General features: G+C 44.3%; 2 protein-coding genes across 2 annotated transcripts; both read left to right on the forward strand.

The window, feature by feature from the left end:
* The first annotated feature begins 2,382 nt into the window (after positions 1 to 2,382).
* TMEM246 (transmembrane protein 246) lies at positions 2,383 to 3,570 on the forward strand. Its single transcript, XM_010568546.1, has one exon. It carries the CDS (start codon positions 2,383 to 2,385, stop codon positions 3,568 to 3,570), a length of 1,188 nt encoding a protein of 395 aa, XP_010566848.1.
* Positions 3,571 to 13,131: 9,561 nt separating this feature from the next.
* ALDOB (aldolase B, fructose-bisphosphate) lies at positions 13,132 to 23,306 on the forward strand. The gene is made up of 9 exons (XM_010568547.1): positions 13,132 to 13,235; positions 19,775 to 19,896; positions 20,176 to 20,387; positions 20,906 to 20,960; positions 21,114 to 21,274; positions 21,495 to 21,578; positions 22,050 to 22,224; positions 22,380 to 22,579; positions 22,800 to 23,306. Exons 2-9 carry the CDS (start codon positions 19,785 to 19,787, stop codon positions 22,893 to 22,895), a joined length of 1,095 nt encoding a protein of 364 aa, XP_010566849.1. The 5' UTR covers positions 13,132 to 13,235; positions 19,775 to 19,784; the 3' UTR covers positions 22,896 to 23,306.
* Positions 23,307 to 25,043: the final 1,737 nt, after the last annotated feature.

The following is a 25,043-nucleotide window of genomic DNA, read 5'->3' on the forward strand; positions in this document are numbered from 1 at the left end:
GGAGAGCCCTTTCTCCCTTCTCACGGGGGACACACGGGGGAGGAGGACCCCCGCTTGCGTGGGGATTGTTGGTGCGGCAGCGCGTGTCCTGAGAGCCACGGCGCTCGCTGCAGGCTCATGGGTTTAGTAGCTCAGGTATCCAGCATCGCTGGCGGATGGAGAGGAGGTTTCTTTACCCTCCCAGAACTAAACTACCTTCTAGCTTTCCTGCACCTCCTTTTCCCACTGTGGCCCTCGCAAGTTTGGCGGCTGGCTCAGCGACAGTGCCGACGATGCTGCTCGCATCGAGAGGAGGCTCAAAAGTATGCCAGTGTGAGCTGTAGAGTATGATTCTGCATTTGTGCCTTCCCTTAATGTTTGTGACTGGTGAACAGAAAGTGAGAAAAAGGAACGCCCTGGATTTTGGATTAATAAATGCATTTAAATGCCAGGCCTTTGCATCTGATGGATTTCAGGTCTTCGTGTCCTGAATCATCGTGGCTTGGATCTGGCGGCTGAAATGCAGCCATCACCTTTAAGGCTTTCACAAGGTCCACTGATGCAATACAATGCAGTGTCTCTGAAACAGGGTTGTGTAATCAGAAAGAAAAAAAAAAAGAGAGCTATATGGGAAGACACTGCAGCTTCTCATGCCTCAGTGTGTAAATTTGTTATCTCTATTTAATGACACTGAATCTTTGAAGTCTTGTGTTTTCGTGAATCGTAAGATAGCACAACAGTGATGCCACAGTCTATGCAAAGATGGCTTGAGATCTCACAGCATGAAGTGCCTGGCCTCTAACAAACATTTGGAATAACTCTTGTATATTTTCCATTAATCTTAGTAAAAGGCCTTTTATATAAGATTGTCAGATTCCCAGACGGCAATAGGAAGCAGTTTTCTTAATGGTAAATACAGCAAATCTGTCACTATGGTAACAAAGGCACTTTTGAGGTAGTCCCAGAATTAGACCCTGCTCAGCGTCCTCTGAGTCATTTCTTCTACGTGGTCCATTCTTCTGAGACAGAGAAGAAAAGCCACAGCCCTGATTTATTTCTATCCACACACCATTGCTTAGGCTGCTTCAGACGACAGTGCAGAGAAGGAAAAAGGGTAACATTTTGGTCTGGGAGCACCATTTGATGATTGAACTTGGTGAAGGCAGAAGGTTAAAAATGGGAGAAACTCTCCACTGAATGGTGCACAGTCAGTCAGCTGGGGGGGGGCGGTGCGTGTGAATAGCTTGGTTCATAAGGAGAGGGAATGGAAAGTAAAAGGGAGATTAAAAAAGGGATTAAAGCAGATTAAAAAGGGAAATTACTGGCACAGAGAATTCATCCGAACAGCCTAATTGCCATGATTTTGTGTAAGCTTCTGACAGCCAGGCTGTTAGGTGTTCATGGCAGCCCAGAGAAGCAGAACAGAAAAGCCAAATACAGCAAAATCTAATTTTTGTGAAAGTGGATGTTTGCTTGAAGTGTGTGTGTACAAAAAAATACTATTTTTATATAAACGTTTTAGTTTTAAATTAAAGGCATATATTTTAAATTACAAACTTTTAAATAACAAGTATGAGTCAATGGCTCAATTGCAACCTGTTAATCTTGCTGTGGCTGTGTATTTCACAGGGTCTAGAGAGGAGGAGACATCTGAGACACACACACATATTACACTTGGTGTACATGTGCCCTTGGTGAAGTAAATTGGTATCTTTGTTACCTTGCTTCGCACTCTGGGGAGTAAAGTGAAAAAGCATGCATTTGGAATTGTGTGAGCAACAGAAGGGAAGCATGTGTCATTCCACAGAGGTAAAAGTTTGTCTCTCACATATGTGCTAGGCCAAGATACAAGAGATCCGGCTTTGGTTCTTGGCTGTGACCCAAGTTTTACTATGTTACTGTGACCAGATAGTGGTGTCTAAAAGTTCTCTGCCTTTACCAGAAAGGGATTTCCACACATCCTGCATCCATGTTGCTGGTTTGTTATGCATTTGAAGCACAGTAACAAACACAACAAAGTCTTATCTAGCTAAGTCAGATCAGAGCTCCTATGTACTGAAAAGGATTTAGGGGCACTTTCCTGGAAACTAAGTTTAGCTCATCTTTCCTCAACCTCCCATGACAATTTTGTGATGCCCCCACCACAAAGGACTCCTCAGGGGCCTTTTATTTTGGCTTACTCAGTGACTAGCCCTCAGCTTTCCATTTTGTCAAATCACAGTCTTCCCACTCTGACAGTTCCTATTTCATTAACCATCTCCTTTCTTCCTCTCCAGGCTTGGACAAATTGTGCAGGTTTGGCAGCCACTACCCCAGTGATACCTCGCAATCCAGGGAGGATGCATCAGAAGTGAATGAATGAGGGCATGAATAGAGCAGGGGTGGCCTCCTTCTGCAGCAGCCATGTTATACCAAGCCTGGCAGCTCTATGGGAGGTGGTGCCGTTGGTCCAGTCCTTTTATCCATCTCCTCACACTGACTGTGGTGACATTCGGTGTGCTTGCACCTTTGATTTGTCACCGGCTCCTCCACTCTTACTTCTATTTGCGGCGCTGGCACCTGAACCCCATGAGCCAGGAGTTCCTGGAGCAGAACCAGCAGGAGGGCCAGGCTGCCCTCCATTACTTTGAGAAGCTACAGATACCAAATGCCTCTGAGGCCTCTGGTGGTGATGCCTTCCAGCCCTTGCTGCTGGTCACCATTATCACTGTGCAGAGGCGGAATGATTTCCACTATGTCTTGCAAGTGGCCTCCCACTTCCACCGCCTCCTCCAGAATTGTGGTGCACGTTGCTGGAGCCACCGCATCCTCCTCTGCAATGTGGAGTCAGACCCCAGTAGCCATCAGGATGTCAGGCTGCTGAGCAGCTTCTTTCCTATGGTCAGTCGTGACAAAACTGGTGAGAACCCTGACCCCAGAGTGAACCAGTTTGAGAAGGAGAAGCAGGACTACGTCTTCTGCCTTGAGCAGTCGCTGTTGGCGTACAACCCAGAATATATCCTCATAGTGGAAGATGATGCTGTGCCAGAGGAGGAGATATTTCCTGTCTTGCAGCACCTCTTGTTGGCCCGCTTCTCCAAACCATACCTCAGAGACGCACTCTACTTCAAGCTTTACCATCCCGAGAGGCTTCAGCGCTACTTCAACCCCGAACCCATGAGAATCCTCGAATGGCTAGGTCTGGGCATGTTTCTGGGGCCCATGCTGAACTGTGTGTACTGCTGGGCAACTGGGCGCCCCAGCCTCAGCTGGCCCATTGTCTTGTTCTTTGCTTTGTACAGTATGGCTTTGTCAGAGCTGGTGGGACGGCATTACATGCTGGAGCTGCGGCGGCTGGCCCCCGCGCTGTATAATATCGTGCCGGTCACCGAGTGCTGCACACCTGCCATGCTCTTCTCCGCTCCATCTGCCCACCGTGCCTTAGGTTACCTGAAGGGGCTGCACTGCCGCCAGGGTTTTGCTAAGGATATTGCCCTCTACTCGCTGCTGCGTACTAAGGGGGAGAAGGCCTACGTGGTGGAACCCAACCTGGTCCGGCACGTGGGAATGTATTCCAGCCTTCGGCTAAACGACAACCCGAAACTGCTGTGATCTGTTCATGCCTTACCAGACACAAAGCCCAGAGAAGTTCGGCTGGGTGGAGAGACTGTGCAAACTCAGATGATGAGCTGCTCGCACTGGGCATCCTGTGCCTCCAGGTGGACAAAGAATAACTCTCTTTAAAAAAAAAAAGTTTCTTAAAAAATAAACTTATGTACGTGCAGACCCTATTTAATGTATACTTGGAACTGATCACCATGCACCATGTGGGAGGGAAGGGGAGGATTCCAGCTGAGGGTGTGGATTGTCTACTCTCCTCAATCATTCTTAGGGAGAAGCTCTCACACCAATATAAACAGCAACACTGCCTACTCTCCTTTACATTGGTTACAGAAGTCCTCACCTTAGGGCAGCAGCAATGTTGGACAAAGTGAATGTCTCAAGTTTAAGCTAGTGAGGGAAAAGCCCCTGTTTTCCCATCCTTACTAAGGTCCGATCTCTGACCTCTGTTTCAAAGCTGTGGTTTTGAGCAGACCTTTCAAAAGCAGCAGAGGTTTATGTGCACCTTCCCACAAATTTTACGAAGCCTCTATTTGTTACTGTCTCACCCTACAGATCGTATCTGCACCTCCATGCTTCCCACTCCTTTTTCTTGGAACAGAGGCTCTTAAAAACAGTGCCTCCACATCTTCGTTAAAGGTCACATCTGAAGGTAGGAATAGGAAAACAGAGTAACAGCCATTGATGTTACACAGCCAGTTCACAAATGCACGTTTTCATTGATATGTTACAGACTTTATAAAAAACATAGGATCACTATTGTGTTGGTTGGTATTGTCACTAGTTGTAGTGGATCCAGGTGATTAAAAGAGGCCTTATCAGTTGCTGATTGGACTTAGATGTTCAATATGAATTTACCTTGACTTTCTATCAGCACAGAGGCAAAGGAAAGATTAGATCAGGTGCCGCTATTGTGCGGGATCCTTGTTTCATTTTGGAGCTGTAATTCACAGCTTGCACTAAGTGGTTCATTCACTACTCCTGGCAGCAAACAAAATACCAACAGGAAACAAAGGTAGCTGTTCATAAAAACAGGCAACAATAGCACAACACATCAAGGGGCCACTCTGATACTGACCCATTAACTTAATGTGCTCTGGTTGTTAGCCATTTGGGAAAGGTACTTTGTACCACAGCTGTGGGCACAGTTAAATATAAAACCATGCAGATGGCAGATCTCATACAGAATCAAAACTGGCACCAAAATGTTTATGTCTAATGAAAAGCCCACCCTAACTTTAGTGGGCTTTCAATCAAATTCACTTACATGTGGAGTTTGGTTGAACTAATTTTGAAACCACATTCCTAGCTTTGGAATGAACCAAGCACATTATTTCTGTTGAGTTTTGGTCAGTTGGGGTTGTTTGGTTTTGGTGAAGGAAGAGCTTTACTTTGGATTTTCTTTCCCCCAGTCTCTCCCAGGTGATTTATGCCTTAAGCTCTTAACAAGTCTGGTTGTAGATGTGAAAGACATAAAACTCCTGAGAGATGAACCAAAGAAAGTTGCAGACCTCCAGCTATCAGTGTGCAATAGATATCAATTACACAACACAAATGCATAATGCAAGTTAGCCGAGAAATGGCTTCACAACACAGAGCAGTGCTTTGCTCTCTTAGTAATCAGTTGGGATACTTTTATAACACCTTTGGAAATTAGATGTGAGTAAAAACTGCTTGTGGATTCCATGTCATTCCAAAGGCAAAGCACCTCTCCTGTCAGAAGACACAGTAAAAATTGTACAGGCAGAGCCACAATTTATTCCCAGCTGCTGAGAATCCCAAAGATCCCAGAGCAGTCACACAGTGGCAGGTGGGCAAACCTATTCTCAGGCTTTACTATAACATGGTTAAGATGGCAGGATTTCGAGTGTCGTTGTATATGTATTCCACTAAGTGCCTGTGCGTGTGAGAAAATACAACTTGTTTGTTTATGCATCTTCAGCTGTGACTCTTTCAGTGTGGTGTGCTTTCTTTTCAATCTTTTTCTACCTTTATACTATACAAATCCTGGACAATGCCCTGTTCTTTTCATGAGGGTCCAGTCATGCATTCTTGCAAAGAAAATCTCACAGCAAGGTACAATAAATGGAACAGGGAAAGGAAAAAGGAGGAAGGAAAAGAAAGAAAGAAACCTTAGAAAAGAAACCAGCTAACTATATGCAGTTAATAAATGTTTTGATGTGGGAAATGATTTATCCATTTGTCACGAAGTTATTTTTCTTGTTTGCCCAGTAGTACTTTATTTGTTGTCCCAGAAGTCCAGGAGAGGTCAATAATTTCACTGAGTTTCATAGTTGAAAATTAAGAACATGAATTTGAAGCGTCTCTTCTAGACTACAAGACAATTTTCAGAGCATAAGAGATGAGAGAAGTTGACTGGGAGACCAAACAATATGCAGAGGGCCTACAACCTGAACCTGCCAGTGAGAGAGTTTCAGATAAACCTGTTGAGAGCAAACTCCTTTTTGCAGGGAGCAGGTTAATAAATTCTTCAGGTCCTTTTGGAATAATTTCCTTAAGTGCCCAATTCACCTTTACAACAGAGGTGCTTCTTTTACTGAGCCTGCTGGGGGCTATTTCTGAGTTACTCAGGTACTTGCTCAGAGCCCAGCATGCCAATGTGGCATCTCAGGAAAGTGTTCCTTCTGCTGCTGCCTCTGAACTTTCACAGGTAGATTGATTTTTGTTTCTGTTTTCTGTGCCACATGTTTTATTAGAATGACAAGTCAGAGAAATGTACTTCACTGTTGCTACAGAAAATGGGATGTTACTGTGAATTCTTAATTCCTGTTGGATTTTGTTCCACAGTTTCGGCTAAAAATGCAGTTTCACACAAGCTTTTCCCTCTCTTTTCTACCAGGGGAGCAGAGCTGAGTTGCCATATCTCAGGCTATGTAACTTCAACACCTAGCATTAACTCCTTGAAACGCGGCCTTAAGACTTTGTTTTTACTCACATTAAACCAAACTTACTCACTATTTTTGAAACAAACAATATGGGTTTTCTTGGGTGTTGTTTCATTCCCAATAGTTCAGAGACTCTTTTTCAATGCAGCAACTACTGCTTGCACAAGAGGATTCTTTCTTGATGGGCCAGACAGCAGGACTCAAGGCATTATTGTTCAAGAAAATTCAGGGGAAGTTACTCAATTAAACAAAAACTACCTTTGTTTCCAAGGCATGTCCAACATAAGCATGATTCTGGCAGAACACAAAGCATAAATTGATAGGTCTCTCTTAGAATAGAGGCCCAAGAGGATTTTCTAACTACAGTAGGTGTCAATGTCTTAGTGAGAAGGCACTGCATTTGAAGAGACAAGGAAAAAGCCTTCCTCTCAGCTGTGAGGAGCTGTGAATCGCCAGACTGGCTATTTCAACAGCAATTTGGCTGGATGCAGTGTAAATTACTTTTTTTCTAAAGAAATTTACAAGCAAACTTTCTACCAGATAAAAAGCCTTTCTATTAAAACTCTACTGTCTCTTCTTCCTGTGTGCCACTGTTCAACTTCCTGACTGGCAGATCTATCTCTTTCCTTACTATATATGACTAAGAAAGATACTTCTGTGGTCATGCATCTGCATGCATCTGCATGGATGTAATAATTTGGATCCTACAATTCAGGTTGAAAAGGACCTCTGAAGGTCCCTGGTCCAATTCCCCACTCAGAGCAAGTCTTATTAGACCACATTGCTCAGGCCCTTCTCCAATCAAGTATTGAGGCATTTTAATAGGGACCTGAGATAAAATCTCCATGCTGGAATATAACCGTAATATACTTTTCTATAGAAAGGCTATATTTTTCACAAAATAAAAAAGGTAATTTTCTGTGGGAGGCAGTTGTAGTTACAAAGGCAGTGGCAGTTTCTCTCCCCAAGTTAAGAGTTTCTTTTTGTGTATTTCCACACCAGCTTTATAGACATCGTATCCAAATTCAGCAGATGGCAGGGCCCAACATATGGTTCTGAATAATTTTCAGTAAAACACACATCTGCCAAAAAGGCATATAGAATTAGGTACTCCATGGTCTGTGCTTCTTCACTGCATGTGTCTCTGTTGCTAGAGTAACTTAATTTCCACAAACTACCTGTCCTCACAGCTCATCCTTTGAGAGAATCCACCCTATCAGCCAGTTTATTCATGCATCTATAGGCTGTCAGCAACATCAATGTCCTTTTCCAAGACTTTGTTCTGCATGGCAAGCTATGAATGCCATATTCCCAGCTGTGTAACCACTGGTGATTTTTAAATTTTGACAAAGAATAAGTAGTGTTCTATTTTCTTGCTCTGTTAGTAAGCCTCTGGCCAGCTATATATTCTTCAGTGCCTACCTTCTCTTTGAATTTCTGCCATGGTGTCCAGTGTTCCCCCAGCAGTGCAGAAACTGCATCTGCAATGGTCTTTGCAGCAAACTGGTCCACTTCAGACATCTCTTGTAGTTTATATTTTGCAAATGGTATGCCAATGTTAACATGCAGCACCTAAAAGTGTGCTGTTTTGAGGACTATGTGCTGCTTAGATAAACAGGTAATAAACTGTTAAGTGTCTCCCATTATAGCAGCCAGTTGTTTGCCCACTTGCTTTTTTAAAAACAAAATGTCAATAGAAAGGCACAGAGACCAGTGTCATTACTGAATTTATCTTCATGTCCTGCTACAGCTATTTTGCACAGCCCAGAAATGTTGCCACTGGCAGCCTGATTTAAAGTTGTATCCTCATCTGCTGTCCCCACTATTGAAATTATTACAGAGATTTGGTGTTTGATAACAGTAATGATATGTGCTTGCCTGTTTTTCATTCCAAGTCATGGTGTTTGTTACATGGTGTTTGTTTGCTTAAAGATGCAAAGAACGAAGAGCAAGCAAACCTGCTCTGTGCAATCCCCTCAGTGCTCTTTGTGGGGCTGAGTCTGTTCTGCCCAATACCATCCATACTCTCCCTGATGTACATGTCTGCAGAAACTGCTGTGGAGCCAGAAGTACAGGTGATTTCTTTCAGTGGGGTTAAAAGCCTGGCTTTCTGCATTGGGGGTGAGGGCTGTAGGTGAATGGGGAAAACAAACCACTTAATAAACAATACCTCTGATTAGATAGGGCTGAACAAGCTGGACTTTGAGACAGTTAAGCAAGACTGCAGAGTACAGAAAACAGGAAACATCGAGCATGGTGTGGAGAGGTGAGGAAGAGGCAGACTCCACTCAGCTCAAATCTGCTCTGATTAGACTTTAGCCCCATCACGCAGGCAGCACTCTCTTGGGGCGCACAGAGCCAGGTGTTTTTCACGTGGATGCATAATATACTCTGACATTCTTCCAACTTCCAGTGTTTTTTTCCATTCCATTTCAAACCCTTTTATTAGTCTGACCAGATACAAAAGTGTTGGTAAGATTAATAGTACTTCATTTACCGAAGTGTAGAGGGAAGTTTTAACTTTTTCATTTTTCTCTTGGTGACCATGTAATCTCTGAAATGGCTTTATCCATTTCTTTCTTTTTCATCTTTCTTTCTCAAATGTACTACAGTTTGTCTCTCTTCACATACTTATTTTCATTTAAAATGCTAGTTTATATGAGTAAGTAGAGGCAAAATCAGTACTGGAACAATACTGCTAGAAACACATAGAAAACACACAATCACCAACCTGAAGAAACATAAGCAATTCTAAAATTTTTACTCATTGCCTTTAAACCAGGCTTTCCATTGATTTTATTGTACTTCATCTAGCAACAATCTTCACTCAAAACTTCAGTGCAGAAGTGACAGATCCTTTGACAGCGAGGTTGGATATAACAAGGACAGCAATTAAATGATATTCTACTGTGAAAATCTACTACTTGCATTGTCAAACTCAAGAAGGCAAACCCACAGATTAAGACCTAAATAATAACTCAAGCCACCTGTAAAGACAGTTTTTAGTGGTCCTTAAAATTTTTAAATTTATAGTTCTGCCAGCTTTTGTATGGTAATTTCAGATGGAAAAGTCAACATCAGCAAAATCTCCAAGCCATTCAAATACAAAATTCACTTATGCTGTGCCACATTTGTCAGAGGAAATGCTAGACACTTGTGTTTTAACATTATCCATCTGTTATACAGCTGACCACCATTTTCTGTTTCCATGCTATAAAAGGTACAACAATGAACATTTAAGCTCTCTTACTAGTTATGCATCTTGTTTGCAGTGATGTTTCAAACACAGATTTGAGTGAGCTATAAATATTTTTATATTGCAAGACTGTTTATATCAGCTTTCTCATTAACAGATAAAAAAGCCATAATCCATACAGAAAAACTTCAATCACCATATTTAGTTAGATATGTATTTAAGTAATCAATTCTCACACATCCAAAACTCTCAAAAGTAGTTAATAATCCGTGCTCTATTAAAGTATTTTTTTCTTCACTAGAAAAGTGGATCAGCAGTCACTGCAATATTCTGTAAAATTATTTTTAAGAATACCAATAACTGAGAGTACTTGTTCTTTAGCTCAACTGCCCTCCCTTCCCATTCTCCCTGTCCTTATCCTCAGCCCAGGATCTTTGCAGTACTTCCCCCTTCCCATGCCAGAGGCAGAGGGAGATGAGGAAGCCCTAGGGAAGCAGAGAAGAGCTGGTGCTTCCTCAGGAACTGAACACCTACCAGAAACCCTGCCTGCATGGCCAGCCCTATAAACTGCAGAAGACAAACCCCACATACCACTAAGATGGGTGGCAACACAAACAACAGTGGATGCTACAAGAGGGCATCTGTTTCATGCCATTATTGAGCCATTTTTTGTCACAAAGTTGTTATCTGTACCCCTTAACATTCATCTGCATGATCTCTGCCTCTTTTTGCCTCCTGTTTTCCTGAAGCCCCCAAATCTGATTCCTGATCTGCTTCATTCTTCTGAATACATCTTCCACTAGGGTTTTGGTATTCCTCACACTCCATGTCCACCAAAGGTGTCCCAGTCTTCCTGTATTGTGACATCTGTATCAAAATCATGCTGTCCATGGCCACAAATTCAATCTCTGTCAAAGTAATGTCTAGATGTAGCCACCTCTGCCAAGGGTGCTCACACCAGCAGCCACCCTTTTGCTAGCTACAGCCCTATGCCTGCATCACATTACTCTGAAAAAGGCTTTTAGTTGGGTCACTGGAAAGCTGAGAGAGTTGCCCATACTACGAGTTCAAACACTAACTCAATGAGACAGGTTTACAACTTGGACAATACTTGAATTTTGCTGTAGAAAAATTAGTGCAGGCAATGATTTGATATTTTTTAAGGGCAGGTTAGTTGCTTGGTTAAATGCAAGTACGCTGCATTCCCCTCATGATGCAAGCTTATTCCTCCTATCATTTAAGGATAACTGATATCACTATAACCAAATTTTTAGAGGTATAAGTATCCCCACACTATGATTATGCAGCTGTGATGATGAAAGTATGTACTCTTTTCCAGTGTTTTAGTATCACTCTACTACTAATTTCTGCATAGCATCGTCAGCATCATGGGTCTCCATGTTAATAGTACTCAACCTTACAGTGACATTATCTAGCATCATTGCTCATTCCATATTCTTGCCTGAAAAGGCTCCCATTCATAAATTAAGTGAAAAAGTTAACCATCATGTCTGTTCACTTTTTTCTCCTCAGTCCTCAGAATCTCTGCTAGAACCTGTAATCCTAGTGTTTGAAGTGCTGGCTATTGGCTCAGAAGGACTAGAAGGGCACATATTAGCCATTACCTACCTGGAAATACATATATATGTGTATATATATATATATACTTCTGAAAGAATTAAGAATGCAAGGTGGGCTGCAGGGGATTATCTAAAGTGGTTTCTAAATGTCAGACACTGTTTTTTTCAAGAGTCCCCCCAACATTTCTCTAATAGCCTGTCAGACCTTATCACAGATGACACTGGGAAAGAAACACTTCCGAGTACTTTCCTACCTGTGACAGCTTCTAACCAAACCAGGAATGATGGGACTCAGACTCTGATTTTCTCTGTGGCCCTGAAGAAGACCATCAGTATGACACCTTTGTGGTCTAAAGAGGGTCTTAGATAATGTGTATTTCATTAAAAATATTTTTAATCCTTACTAGATGCCTCTGTTCATGGTGGAGAAACTTTAATACACCATGGGGTTCATCCTTCTGCTAGGATGGGAGAAATGGAATATAAAGCAAACACTCTAAAGCAGGGAAGGCTTTATGTCCATGTTATGTGCCACAGCATTCTTCAGCAAAAAGCTATGGATCAGGAAGGAGAACATTAAAGAAAACAAAACAACACAAGCCCAATACCTTCAATTGGGCTGTATCCTCAGCTTTTTCAGAGGTTTCTCTTCTGACTGTCACAGAGTGCTACCGCTGGCAGCATGTAAGCTGTTAAGATCTCCCACAGGCACTGACCTTGGCATGCAGCTCTAGAAGAGACAGGCTCAAGGAGGAAGTGCCCTAATGAAGACAGTGTTGCTCAGTGAGAGGAGAAATCAGATGTCTCACCATGTCCGTGTAAAGGCTAAAGGTGTCACTACATGAGCCAAACAAATGGGGAAACTACGTCATTCTTCAGGCAAACACTGGGTGTTTGTGGCAAAGACATGCTAATGTCCAAGGTCGCAGAGCGTGTTGCTGCTGAGGGTATGATGTTTGCTTAACAGTCCCTGTGCAGTACTTCCCTCCAGGAGTATTGACCTGCAGTATGGGGGGAAAAATAAAATAAAAACAAAAAATAAAGTCTATCTACCTAGATTTGGTGAATAGCTGTAGTGTGATTTCATGTAAACTGGAATGCTGATATACCCTTTATAGAGCATTAGCATTTTTCACAGGAAAATTTTGCTAAGCAACTGAGAAGTTTGTATGTCATTGTAATATGGGTAAGTGTTTCAATGGGATTTTGGTAGAAAATTTGGCTTGCACTTGTGCACCTCAGTGTGGGCATATTTCTTCTGATAACTATCATTCTCACACATACACTGCATTAAAGGAAATCAGAACTTACAGTTTCATGAACCCTGGTACTGTAGCATTGCATTTTGCCTTTCCATATACTAATTGGAGAAGAAAAATATGTTTCTGTGCTGAATTTTCAAGTGAGGAAAATCAGTGTAATGCTTAGGAAGCCACTGAAATGATAGTAACTCATGTCAATTAAGGATCTGTTTCTTGCTTCTGCATTTTGTTTTCTACTCTTCCTTCCTGCACTGTGTGGTTTCCTACATATAAGCTTCCAGATTCCTAAACGGAAAGTTATGCCCAAGTTCCCTGTAAACAATTTCCATGGTTCCTCTTGTAGTTCTTTTCAGTCTGTTTTAGAAAGGGGAGGAATAATTTGAAATAACTGGAAAATGTCTCCGTTTCACAGCATCCTGAATGGCCTTATATCTACAGGGGAGGGGAAAGGGGAGAAACCCCGGGAGCGAGACGAGGTCCCATTGGTTGTGAGTGGTTGTGCTCTGACAGCCAATGACCGACCTCGAGCAATGACATCTCCCCAACCAGCCTGGGGAGGAGAGGGAATGAAGGAGTGGAGAAAAAAAAAACAAACCAAACAACCCTGTCAAGAATTTTATAAAAGTTAGTGATTAGAAGGACCGGGTCTCTTCGCCTGCAACCACCTCACCAGAAGCTTGTAGCAGCAGAGGCACTCACTGTCCACTAACAAGTAAGTATAATTCATTTCTAAACTGTAAAGGTGGTATGTATATCAGCAGCTGAGACATGATGTGTTTATCTAAAGTGGGCTTGGGGAGTTCTTTTTGGTTTTGTTTTTATTTTTTTGTTCCAGGAACAGCTTGCAAGAAATAAGCACTCAGCCATTCTGCAGTGATCTTCCAATGTGACCCATTTGCTGCTAACACTGGCTTTCTAACTTAGTTTAATCACTCAGAACTCCTGGAGTAAGTGAATCCTTAGTGTAAGGGGACTAGAGCAATAACATACCTGCATTGCTTTCTAGTGCTTTGTATTGTATGTGTTTGCTTATGCTTGTGGGGTACATAAATTTATGTTTTGCAAGGAGAAGAGAGAATCACTGGAGAATGCAGCTGGTCCTGACAAACACCGATACTGACAGAAGTGTAATTATGTGTGTTTGTTGTGCAGCTTCTTCTGAAGTATTAGTGCAGTAGTGTGGATAAGATTCTTTGGCAGGGGGATCTAAGGTAGTCTGCAGCACAGGAAACTAAAAACTGCTCTTGCATTAATTAGGCTGTAACCTTTCAAGTTGCGAACAGCCAGCTTCAGAAAATTGCTCAACAAACTCAAATCCTCACAGAGTCTGTGATACTCCATCACTTCCTCAACTATTCCCTGTGCCTGGCACCCGAAACTATTTAGCCCACCTGAAACCCTCACCACTGCTTCCCCCAGGCTCCCCTGCTGGCAGTATAAGGCTTGAATTCTCATGCAAGTCTGGCAGCATTTTTTTACCTTCTCTCAGAAGAGCCCAGCCCTGAAAGAGAAGCAGCTTCACCCTAATGACCACACGTCCTGCCAAGAAACCAGTTTCTTGCCACCTCAGCCATCTCTAGCAGTCGTGAGTGCTCCAGGAGTGCTCTGCACTGACTGCAGAGGCCAGGTCCCCGAGTACATAACCTCCTTTCATACTTGCTAGAGAGTTGAACAGGGGGTACATTTGCTCAGGGCTTGAGTGTAGCTCTGAGGCTACTATGGGAATCAGGACAGGGAACTGCAGGTCTCATACTCCCATCCACTTGAGATAGGATGTTGAAGCAAGGTCCCTAGACAGAGCATGAAGATGGGAAAACCCCTTGTTCTCACCCTCATAAAAGCAAAATCCAACCAGACAATTTACCATCATATATGCCCCAAAGGACCTATCAAGATGGTGACATTAGTGAGTCAATCAAAAACATCTGCTGCTTTTTCTAGGTGACAGAAATCTGAGTATCTCTTTTTGTCCCATACCTTTGACTCACTTTTTAGAACCCAGAAATGAAACATTTTGCTATACTGAAACCTTCACTCCCACTGCAAAGATAAAGGGAGAAACAGCCTGTTCTTCCCTCAGAGCTCCTTCATATGTACAGGAGGCACCACTGCCACTTCAGCTCCCTAAAGCAAGTCCTCACACAGAGTCACAGGCTAATTTAGGCTGAAGGGGACATCAGAAGGTCTGCAGTCCAACCTCCTGCTCAAAGCAGTGTTAGACACAAGGTCAGACCAGGCTGCTTACGGCTTTATTCAGGTGGGTCTTGACAGCCTCCATGGATGGAGACAGCACAGCCTCTCTGTCAACCTGCTCCACTGCTTGGCTGTCCCAACAGTGAAAAAAATTCTCCATATCCAGTGCGAATCGCTCGAGTTTCAGCTTCTGCCTGTTGTCTCTCACCCTCCCGTCACATGCCGCTGTGAAGAGCCTGGCTCTGCCTCTTGAATTACCACTCTGTAGGTATTGGGGGCTGCTGAGAGGTGCCCCTGAAGCCATCTCTGCTTGAGGCTGAATTAGACCCAGCTCTGCAGCTTCCTCCTCGCAGAGCAAGTGCTTCAGCCCCCGACCTTCTCAGTGGCACCTGTTGAACTCACTTCAGTTTTTCAGTATCTTTCCTGTACTGCAGGAGCCCAACACTGGATGCAGCACCCAGATGTGATCTAAAGAGTGCTGAGCAGAGGGGGATAATCCCTGTCCTCCCTTGCCTCTCTGGGCTGGACGCCTGGTCACACAGGATGCTGCTGGCCTTCATTGTTGGCCCCTGTTGAGCTCGCTGCCTGACAGGGCCCTGGACCTTCTCCGAAGAGCTGTTTCCCTGTCCCACCAGCCCTGGTGGGATCACTGCCAGGGCTCTGCCCCCCAGGCAACGGCTGGGCATTCGTCCTGGCTGAACTTCATGGTGTTCCTCTTGGTCTCTTCCTGCCCCCCGTCCAGCCTCTGGATGGCTGCCCAGCAATCAAGCATATCAACTAGTCCTGCCAGCTTGGTGTCATCTGCAGGCTAGATAAGAATGTGCTCTGTCAGCAAGATGGGGCCAGGCTTGCCCAGCCATTCATACCTATCAGTTTGGCCAATGTCCAAGTAACCAGTCTTACTTAGAAATAGCTTTTTAATGGAGCTCCACAGAGGTCAATAACTAGATTTATCCACTGCAATGAGAATATAAGGTGCATAACTCATTATGTGTCTGTCTCTCCTAAGCATACAAGTGTAAATGAGGAGTAAATCCAGTCAGGTCAACACTGTGCCTGCATGCGATGGGCTAAATTTTTGAATACTTTTCATTCTCCCCAGCAACGGTATTTATCTACTTATACATGCAACTTTCGTTTCTTCAAACCCTGGTCTTTGGATGCAGAATCACTTGCGTGCACAGTGCAACAACATGCACATGTGGTTTGTATTGCTAACTGTCAGAGATGATGTTGAAGGGCTGTGTTGACCAGTAATCGAACAGGAAAAGCTAAATGCATGGGATACAAACTGTATTTTGAGACTTTGGTCCTGCACTTTTGGAACCAATTTTATAAAAGAAGGCAATGAAGATACCCAAGAGAAAAACTTACAGATTCTAATGCAATCTTTTCCCATCTGCAAACCAGGACTCAGGTGAGATTTTCTGTAAGATTAGAAGATGCCAGTCTCTTGAGGTGGTTGGAAAGAAAAGATGCCAATGAAGTATTAATGTTTCTAGGACAACCTGAAGTGGAATGTAAGAGTTTGTTCCTTCTGCTGTTTGTCTTGCCTCTGCCCTTTAGTTCTCACTATTAGTATTAACAGGATGCAGTGCTTGTGCTGATATCCATGAAGATATTTTCCCTGCAGTCCTCCATTACGGTAGCTGAGAAAAACTTGAGACTTCAGCAGTACAATATTTACTTTTACAACTGTGCTGTCCCTTTTCCCCCCACCCTCACCTCCTGCTGGTCACAGGCTGGAGGCTGAACAAAGAACTTTGTTTGCCTAAGGAGCTGCTAAAGCCTGACAAACGCTCAAGGTAGCCATAAAGCTGGGGGTTTTGTGCATGCTGTGCAGTTTTATTCTTTTTTTTTTTTTCTTCCACTTTTAAAAAATGTTATGTAAGCAGTTACCATGAAGAGAATACATTGTATTCATACAATGTCAAATTAATGTGAAATCACTTGAGCTTGTGACACTAGGATGCTAGCCCACAGCCGAAAATGGGTAAATAAAAATAAAATTTCTTGAAAAACTTTAGGGGTGGGACAACTCCTAGATACTGTTACTGAGAATACAGTTCCTTCAAGCTTTTTCCTGCCTGCAAAAGCTGTCAAATTAAACAAATAAAGCAGAATAATAAGGCAAATGGGCTTCGTTCTTGGAAGAATGAAATGAGCTGCCCAGCTTTGGCAGCCTGGGCACAACTGTTTTTCCTCAGGACCTGTAAGGTGACATATCCAGCTCTTTAAGGGGGGACATTAATGTTTCTGTGGATGTGCTGGGAGCTTACTCTTTACAAAGCAGCTGAATGAAGTGTAAGTGAATGTTACTGAAGTGTAAGACTTCTCCACTTCCCTTTAAATGCTCCAAGCAGTACCTTACAGCAGAGACACCCTTTCTGAATCCAATGGGGAAGATCCTCAGAGATTATGCTCCTCATGAAAGAATCACAGAAAAATGAAGTCCTAAATCAAGGGTACTTGAACATTCCGGACCTTAGAGCTATCATTAGCTTTACAACTGCTCTTTTGCCCTCATTTCTTCACCAGTTCAGTTAGAAACACTGTGCATTTTATTTGTCCTTGTAGTTCAGCAGGGTAGCTGGGAACCACTCACCATGGCCTTATAGATCATTTTCAGGAACCTTTTGGTAAATCTCCACCTACTTCTTCACACTCAATGAGATACTTGTATAGAAACTGGAACTAATCTGCTGTCTTCCAATTCATCATTGTGGAACAATACTGTAGTGCTTCAGTCTCTCAAAGTACTCACTTGGACCAGCATTATGCACCGAAAACTTGTATTTCCGTATTTTGGCAATTTGCTCTGCAGGCTGGTTTTTAGTGATAACTGTCTCTTTGTTATCTTTATGCAAACACTGGGAATAAGTAAGATACAACAGACATCAGTCTCATTGCTTATTGCATTGCTGGAGAGAAAGTATACCCATAACAACATAACTAGAGTGACTGATGATCTTGTAATTCAGCTAGCTGGATTAAAGATTATCTGGATACACCTACTCGTGCTGTAGCATACCTCCAAACTGCAACTCTGAAATCCTATTACTGATTTAGCAATTCATTAGCTTTGACCTTGGACAAGATCATATTCTTGCTGGATCACAATTTTCCAGTCTTTTTGCAGAGACTGTGAACTCCTGGAGTGATTCCTCATAATTTTGCATAGCAATTTATTTAGCAGTGCTATGGTTTTGACTGAAGTGCTTACAACACAAACTATTATTACAGTAATCATAGTAACAAGCCAGTTTCCTATTTCTAAGAGACGTACAGACACAGAAAGCAGGTGAGGGATAAGGAGGGTTACAGGTGAACTTAATTATCTATGCAGCATACACAATAGCTCTTCCAAGTTCTTTTAGGTGGGCTGAACAGGGTAAGAGCTGGGAGTGATGGAGTTGTGGTCACCACAGCAGAAGGATGCTTCCCAGAGGTCTGGCCACAGCCTGGCATACAGAGAGAGGAGTGCAGCAAAGCCTGCTTTTGCAGGACCACAGCAAGACATTTCAGTGCTTGCTAAAGGAGGGAACCCTCCCTCATTTGACACAGTCTTCATCACGCACTCCTTCAAATTCCCTCTAAACCTAGAATGACTCACCATTGATAAGTTGCATAGGATGAATTCTAGCCTCAAACAACTCACAAAAAGGTAAAGCAGGTATCTGGACACTGCATCTGACTGGTCTGTACTGGTAGACAACACCATTTGAATCTTACACAATAACATTACCAATACCAAAGTACCTTCAACTACAAATCAGAGACACAAATTTATAACTGTCACAGTACTGTGATGGCATTGTTGCCAGAAAATTTTGGCACCATTTGGCATTGTGCAAAGAACTCTATTACCGTATCATGAGTAGTAGCCAGAACCCTGATTGTTTCTCCCCATCATACCCTTCAGCAGGGTGGGCAAGACAAGGATTCCCCAGCGACATAATCTGTGTGCAGGGAAAGAGGATGGAGGACTTGGCTGCATACATGCTTATATGGGGCGACATACTTGCTGGCCATCTTTGGCACATGGTAAAATGGGAAATGGCATGTTCTCGCTCCTCTCTAAGGCTGAGTTTGGGAACAGAAAATGCAGATGCTGCCCAGAAGCCTGCCCCTCTGGAGGAAAACTTGGTATTGGAGGTCTTTTCTGTTGTTTTTAATGATTCATCTCATGGATTTACCACCTGGTGATAAAAACATGGGTGTTGCTTTAGCTATCACATATGATAAACAGACGGAAGACAGCCTTTATGTCTCAGGCTCACAGGCTTATACACATAGGGAAGTAACTTGGACTATTCAGATGATCTGAGAAACTGTAATTTAATGCCATATAATCAAAACTTCAATGAGATCAAGCATTTTGTCATAACAAGACAGAACCTGGATTTCAGGTGCTGTGTATCTGCAGCAGGTTAAGCCCCTGCCACAGCTGAAAAGATAGACATGGGTGGTGAATCCTTCTAAACACCCAGGTTTTCCATAGAGCAACCAATGCACTACAGTTCTGAAAGCAGCCATGGGGAGGACAGAATTACAAAGCAAGGCAGGAGGGTGGGGACGGAAAGTCAGCTACACATAATAGCAAATACCACCAACACAGGCCAGGGCATGGGAGAGGGGCATTGTTAGGAAAAGTAAGCAATGTGATAATTGGCATTCTTCTCATTGGGACCAAAAAGTCCTAAGTCCTTTGCAAAGAAGTTCACAGAGTCTGCAATCAGCATACTTGTTAGCTTGGTGCATGTTTTTATGACAGACTGACCTTCCCTTAGTCTTTGAGCAAATCCATGTAAAAAGCAGAGTCTTTCCCAATTTGGTTCTGGAAGGATGCGTTAGGATGTGGCTCCTGCATTTCTCTCTTCTGGTTTTGCCAGACACACCAACTGATGAAGAACTCAAATGGATTTCTGGGCGTGTGCCTGTGATAACATGCTCCAGACAAGCACTGACTGCCCTCCAAGAGAAACACCTCAGTGGTATCTCTGGTTCCCAGTTTGTGTATACAGTCTACCTCACCTTGTAACAGTTTCTCTTCCACAGATAAGTCAACATGACCCACCAATTCCCAGCGCTGTCTCCAGAGCAGAAGAAAGCTCTTTCAGACATTGCTCAGCGGATTGTGGCTTCAGGAAAGGGGATCTTAGCTGCAGATGAATCAGTGGGTGAGTTCTGGATATCAATCAATTAGCAGTACCCAAGACTTTTTCCATTAAGTTTGCTTCATCTTTGAAATCAGTGGAGTAAATTAAAAACACTTAGACCTGTTGACTGAGCAGGAACAACTCAGCCAAGCAGGGCTGCATCTATGGCAACAAAAGCTGACAAACTATGGGTTGAGAAGGGAAGCTCTGAACTGAAGCTCCAGTTCATTATTACATAATGGGACCAGGAGGCCAGCCAAGCCTAACACCTCTCCATCCAACCTTTGTCCACCTCGCTAGGTACCATGGGAAACAGGCTGCAGAGGATCAATGTGGAGAACACAGAGGAGAATCGCCGGGCTTTTCGAGAGATCCTCTTCTCTTCAGATGCTTCCATCAACCAGAGCATTGGGGGAGTGATCTTCTTCCACGAGACTCTCTATCAGAAAGACAGCACTGGAAAGCCATTTCCCGCTCTCATCAAAGAAAAAGGCATTGTGGTGGGAATAAAGGTGAGTATCTGCATATGTCTGGATGGCAGCATAATCTAAAACCCATTTCCAGTGAAAATTATATATGGGGCTGCACTCTCTCCTGCCAAACACTTTTTTTCTTTTTTTGTGCTTGGTTTTAAAATAACTAGAGGATCTCTGCCACCATTCTCTGCATTGCTTTTGTACAACTAACCAGGAGCACATTTGCATTTAATGCAGGAACTTTTCATTCACCAACTCGCACCTACTCACCGTTTGCTGCAATTAAATCCCTCCATGCAGTAACCTAAATCCAGTCCTTTCCGCATCTGATAGAGCTCTCAAGCCATTCCCTCTGGCCATCTACACATTGTCCCTTCCTCTTGACCAATTCACTCCTCTGCCTCCCCTTTGCTCCAACATTTCCCTCGTTTGCACCCTTAGCATGTTCAGCCCCATGCTTCACTCACAGTCAGCCTGCAAAGACAGACTAGCCATAGGTAAGAAGACTGATCTCTATCTCTCTGTAACCCTTCCTGTTTTCCTCATCTCCACAGCTGGATAAAGGCACAGCACCCCTAGCAGGAACAAATGGAGAAACCACCATCCAAGGTAAGGAGAGATCTAAGGAGCCTAAGTTATGACTGGTGCAGCAAAAGCCATGCGGTGGCTACCCTGAGTCGCAGCCTTGGCTGGTGTCATGGTACTTTCAGAGCTATATCCTAAAGAACTGCTCTCAGTGAAGCACTGTTCTATCATCTGCAGGGCTGGATGGATTGGCTGAGCGCTGTGCCCAGTACAAGAAAGACGGTGCTGACTTTGGCAAGTGGCGTGCAGTGCTGAAGATCACCAGCACAACACCCTCTCAACTTGCCATCCAAGAGAATGCCAACACATTGGCACGCTATGCCAGCATCTGCCAGCAGGTATCTACCCTCCGTCAACCTTTCCTGAGATGCTGTTGCCCCTTCTCACTGTTCTCTGTGATAACATGATAGGTAACTTGAAAGGCGGATCTCCACAAGGGTTTTGGGAAAGATGAGGTAGAAGGGCAGTGCAGCAAGAAGGAATACCACCAAAGTCAGGGTAGACAAGAACAGTTTTTCTTCCACACTCCTAGTGACTTCCCTGTTTTTCTTTCCTTAGCATGGCTTGGTGCCCATTGTGGAGCCGGAAATCTTGCCTGATGGAGACCATGATCTCCAACGCTGTCAGTATGTCACAGAAAAGGTAAGAGATTCCTGCCCCTCTCCTCCCCTTCACAGATCTGTAGCTGATCTTATGCAGTTTGTGCTCACAGATCTCAAGGAGTTTTGACCAAAAAGGTACTTCGTAACTGCATCACAAAAATGAGTTGCTCACAGTTAACAGTGAACGTGAGAGTAGAATCCATGCTTTTGGATTTCCACTCGAACCACCTATATAAGCATTCTCAATCTCAAAAAGATGCACTGGGACCAAAACCACTGACCACTTTTTCAGTACCTCAGCTTGCAGGGACAAATTCAGTAAATATGAAGAGTGGTATCCTGGTCATCTCAAAAGCAGTGGTGTCTCCAGGGCTGCAACCCCTGTGATAAATTTCATGAGAAAGAGAAATCAGTTTGATCTTCTCACACTCCCAAGGAATGAGCTGTCTTTCCACAGCAGGTTGAGGTGAAGATTTGAGCAGAGGTCTACATTCAATCCTCCTGTTTTCAGGTTCTTGCTGCTGTCTACAAGGCCCTGAATGATCATCATGTCTACCTGGAAGGAACACTGCTGAAACCCAACATGGTGACAGCTGGGCACTCCTGCCCCAAGAAGTACACCCCTCAGGATGTAGCCATAGCAACTGTTACTACTCTTCTCCGCACCGTTCCTGCTGCCGTTCCTGGTGATTCCCAATTCATTCCTATGTATCCATTCACACTGTCACTCTTGCTGGCCTTGCTCCTACATCTGACACGCTCACTCCTCTGGCACATAAAAGTCAGGGATTGTGGTGGCTGGAGCACTTCATTTCTAAGCCTCGAAACCTTTTTCTTGCAGGAATCTGCTTCCTGTCTGGAGGTCAGAGTGAAGAGGAGGCTTCTGTCAACCTGAATGCCATGAATCAGTCCCCTCTGCCTAAGCCTTGGAAACTGACCTTTTCATACGGGAGAGCCCTGCAAGCCTCTGCCCTGGCAGCATGGGTGGGCAAAAGCGAGAACAAGAAGGCTGCACAGGAGGCCTTCCGCAAGCGGGCCCAGGTACGAGGCTTTCCTGCAGTGCAGGGAGGAGCTGCTCACCATGAAGGGAGACGTGTTGTCACCTTCCTAAGGCTCCTCTTGTTCCCGCCCCATCTGGTGCTTCATGTTCACCAGAGATGTTGTTCTGTTATTTTTGCCTTGCTTGGTTATTCCTGCTGTCTTTCTACATCTTTCTTACTCCAAGCTAACTGTTTTCCCCTCCTTTCTCTTTCTTTTTCAGATTAACAGTTTGGCTTGCAGAGGGCAGTACGTTGTGGCTGGGAAGACTGACACAGCTGCCACGCAGTCGCTTTTCACTGCCAGCTACACCTACTGAAAGCGCAGGAACCTTCCTTCGTCCTGTCCTTCTTCACAAGGTGGAAGATGCTCAGAAATGAAAGAAAAACAAAGAAATCTAATTTCCCTTACCCTAAACAAAATTGGAGATAAAATGGATTAGATTCCTCTCTACCCTATGCTCCCACAATTTACCGAGGGAATATTCTTGTTTCATCTGCACATTCCAAGGAAGGGGAATTCCTTCCATACAACAAACAACAGCTGCCAATGAATCATGAACCTGCTCTCCCTCTGGTTTAAACTTAGTCCCCAGAATCGTAGGCAGATTAAGTAGTTCCCTAGCAATGCAAATACATACCCTTGCCCATTACCACATTTTGCAGCCAAAATCCTGAATTACAAAACCCGACTGTGTGTTCAATCATGGGAATAAAACAGTAATTGAAACTAATCTCTGTCTCACAATTCTTCATTCTGTATAAACTTTACAGTCTCACACATCTGTGGTTTTCAGTAGCCTATGCAAAGATTAAGTCTCAAAGAGTTACAGCTGGTGAGCTTGGGAAACCCTGAGGAGATGAAAGGGAAATAATTCAATAGTGATACAGCTGGAGAGGTTAATCCTGCTGACTGAAGTCTGACAGACACTGAGAAAAATTGAGAGATGTATATGGTGAGCAGTGCATGGGACTCAGGCCACAGATAAATAATACTACCTTCAGAAGCTTCTTCCGCCTCTGGGGAATCATGGCTGGTGTGATGAGGCTGCTATACACTGAGTTAGGGCTGCACAGGTTGAGTTGGTGCTGTGCAAAGACTATTTTGCCAAAGTGCTTTTACGGTGGCATTTTCCACAATAATTAACATAAAACATGCAGGGAGGCATCTTGGCCTACCCTGCTGGTGTAGCTTGAATAATTAGGCTGATGTTGAAGGCCCACAGCTTGACCTTTGGTACGTTGCTATGTACCTCTTAGGGATATAAGCTTCGTTAGCTAAAGCACAATTAGACAGTTGTTATCAAAAAAGGCATAAATGGCAGAAATAGCAGACCTAAGGTTATACAAGAATATTTGCCTGGCAACACGCTACACCTACCAATGAGTGACACCATGGAGCAGCCCACCAGCCAGCACAAAGCACACAACCTGAAAGACACCCCCACATGCTTCTGGACCACTTGGGACCAAGCCTGCGCAGCCGGAGCCAGCCTGCTCTGCAGGCTGCTCCTCCCAGCCACAGGCACTCACTGCTCCTGCCAGCAAGGAGAGGAAAATAAGGAAAATCACTGCCCTGTAACCTCCTTGTGTTCTTTGCATTATTAACCACTCTTTCATACAGGCAACAAATAGCCGAACTCCTTCACACGGATACAATCACTGTGTAATTAACGCACGCTTTTAGTCTGTCCTGACCTCAACCTTGAACGAAGAGCAAGTGATTTGCCAAAAAACACTCCAGAGGCTGATACCAGAATCAGGAACACCACCTCTTTCCTGGTTCGGTTGTGGTCCTGTAGGCCTCCACGTACGCGAGTTCAAATAAACCTCTACTCCTGTTGAGAAACACCCTTCTGATCTACGTAGATCGCTTCTCTTAAAATACTGAGAGTGGAAAAAATGTTCCCCCAAACCAGCAGAAGAAACCCTCTCACGCTTTTATGAAACTACAGCTGTAGCTTTGCTAAATAATTGCTGCTCCTTCGCTGCACACGTCACACGCGCCGTGCCTGACGCAGCTGGTGGCTGCGGCCAGGCTCCTCGCGTTTGTGGCGAGGTACATCCGAACGTACCACCATGGAGCAACGCGAGGCTGCCTACAGAGGAAGCGCTATTTCTCGCTTTTGAAAACGAACACCCTTTTGAAAACCAGGAAAAGTGATACCCCGATATAATCGTGTGCCGGGATCGGAAACGCGGCCTACAGCACCCGCTCCCTGCGGAGAGGGGCCGGCTGACAGCCCCGGCAGCCGTCGCCCCCCAAAGACGGGACGCAACCCTCCACAGACAGCCGCCAAGAGTCTCGACTGGCCCACGCACGCAGCGGTCGCTAGCGCCGGAGCCGGTGGCGACGCGGCTCCCCCGGCCTTTCGCTGCCTTCGCCCCACACACTCGGCTGCCAAACCTCCCTCCCACGCCTGCGGCCGCGGCCTCTGCCCTGCCCGCCCCGCGGGGTGCGTGGGGCA

This window comes from Haliaeetus leucocephalus, unplaced genomic scaffold, assembly GCF_000737465.1.
Source record: "Haliaeetus leucocephalus isolate CR32 unplaced genomic scaffold, Haliaeetus_leucocephalus-4.0 Scaffold247, whole genome shotgun sequence".
Classification (NCBI taxonomy): domain Eukaryota; kingdom Metazoa; phylum Chordata; class Aves; order Accipitriformes; family Accipitridae; genus Haliaeetus; species Haliaeetus leucocephalus.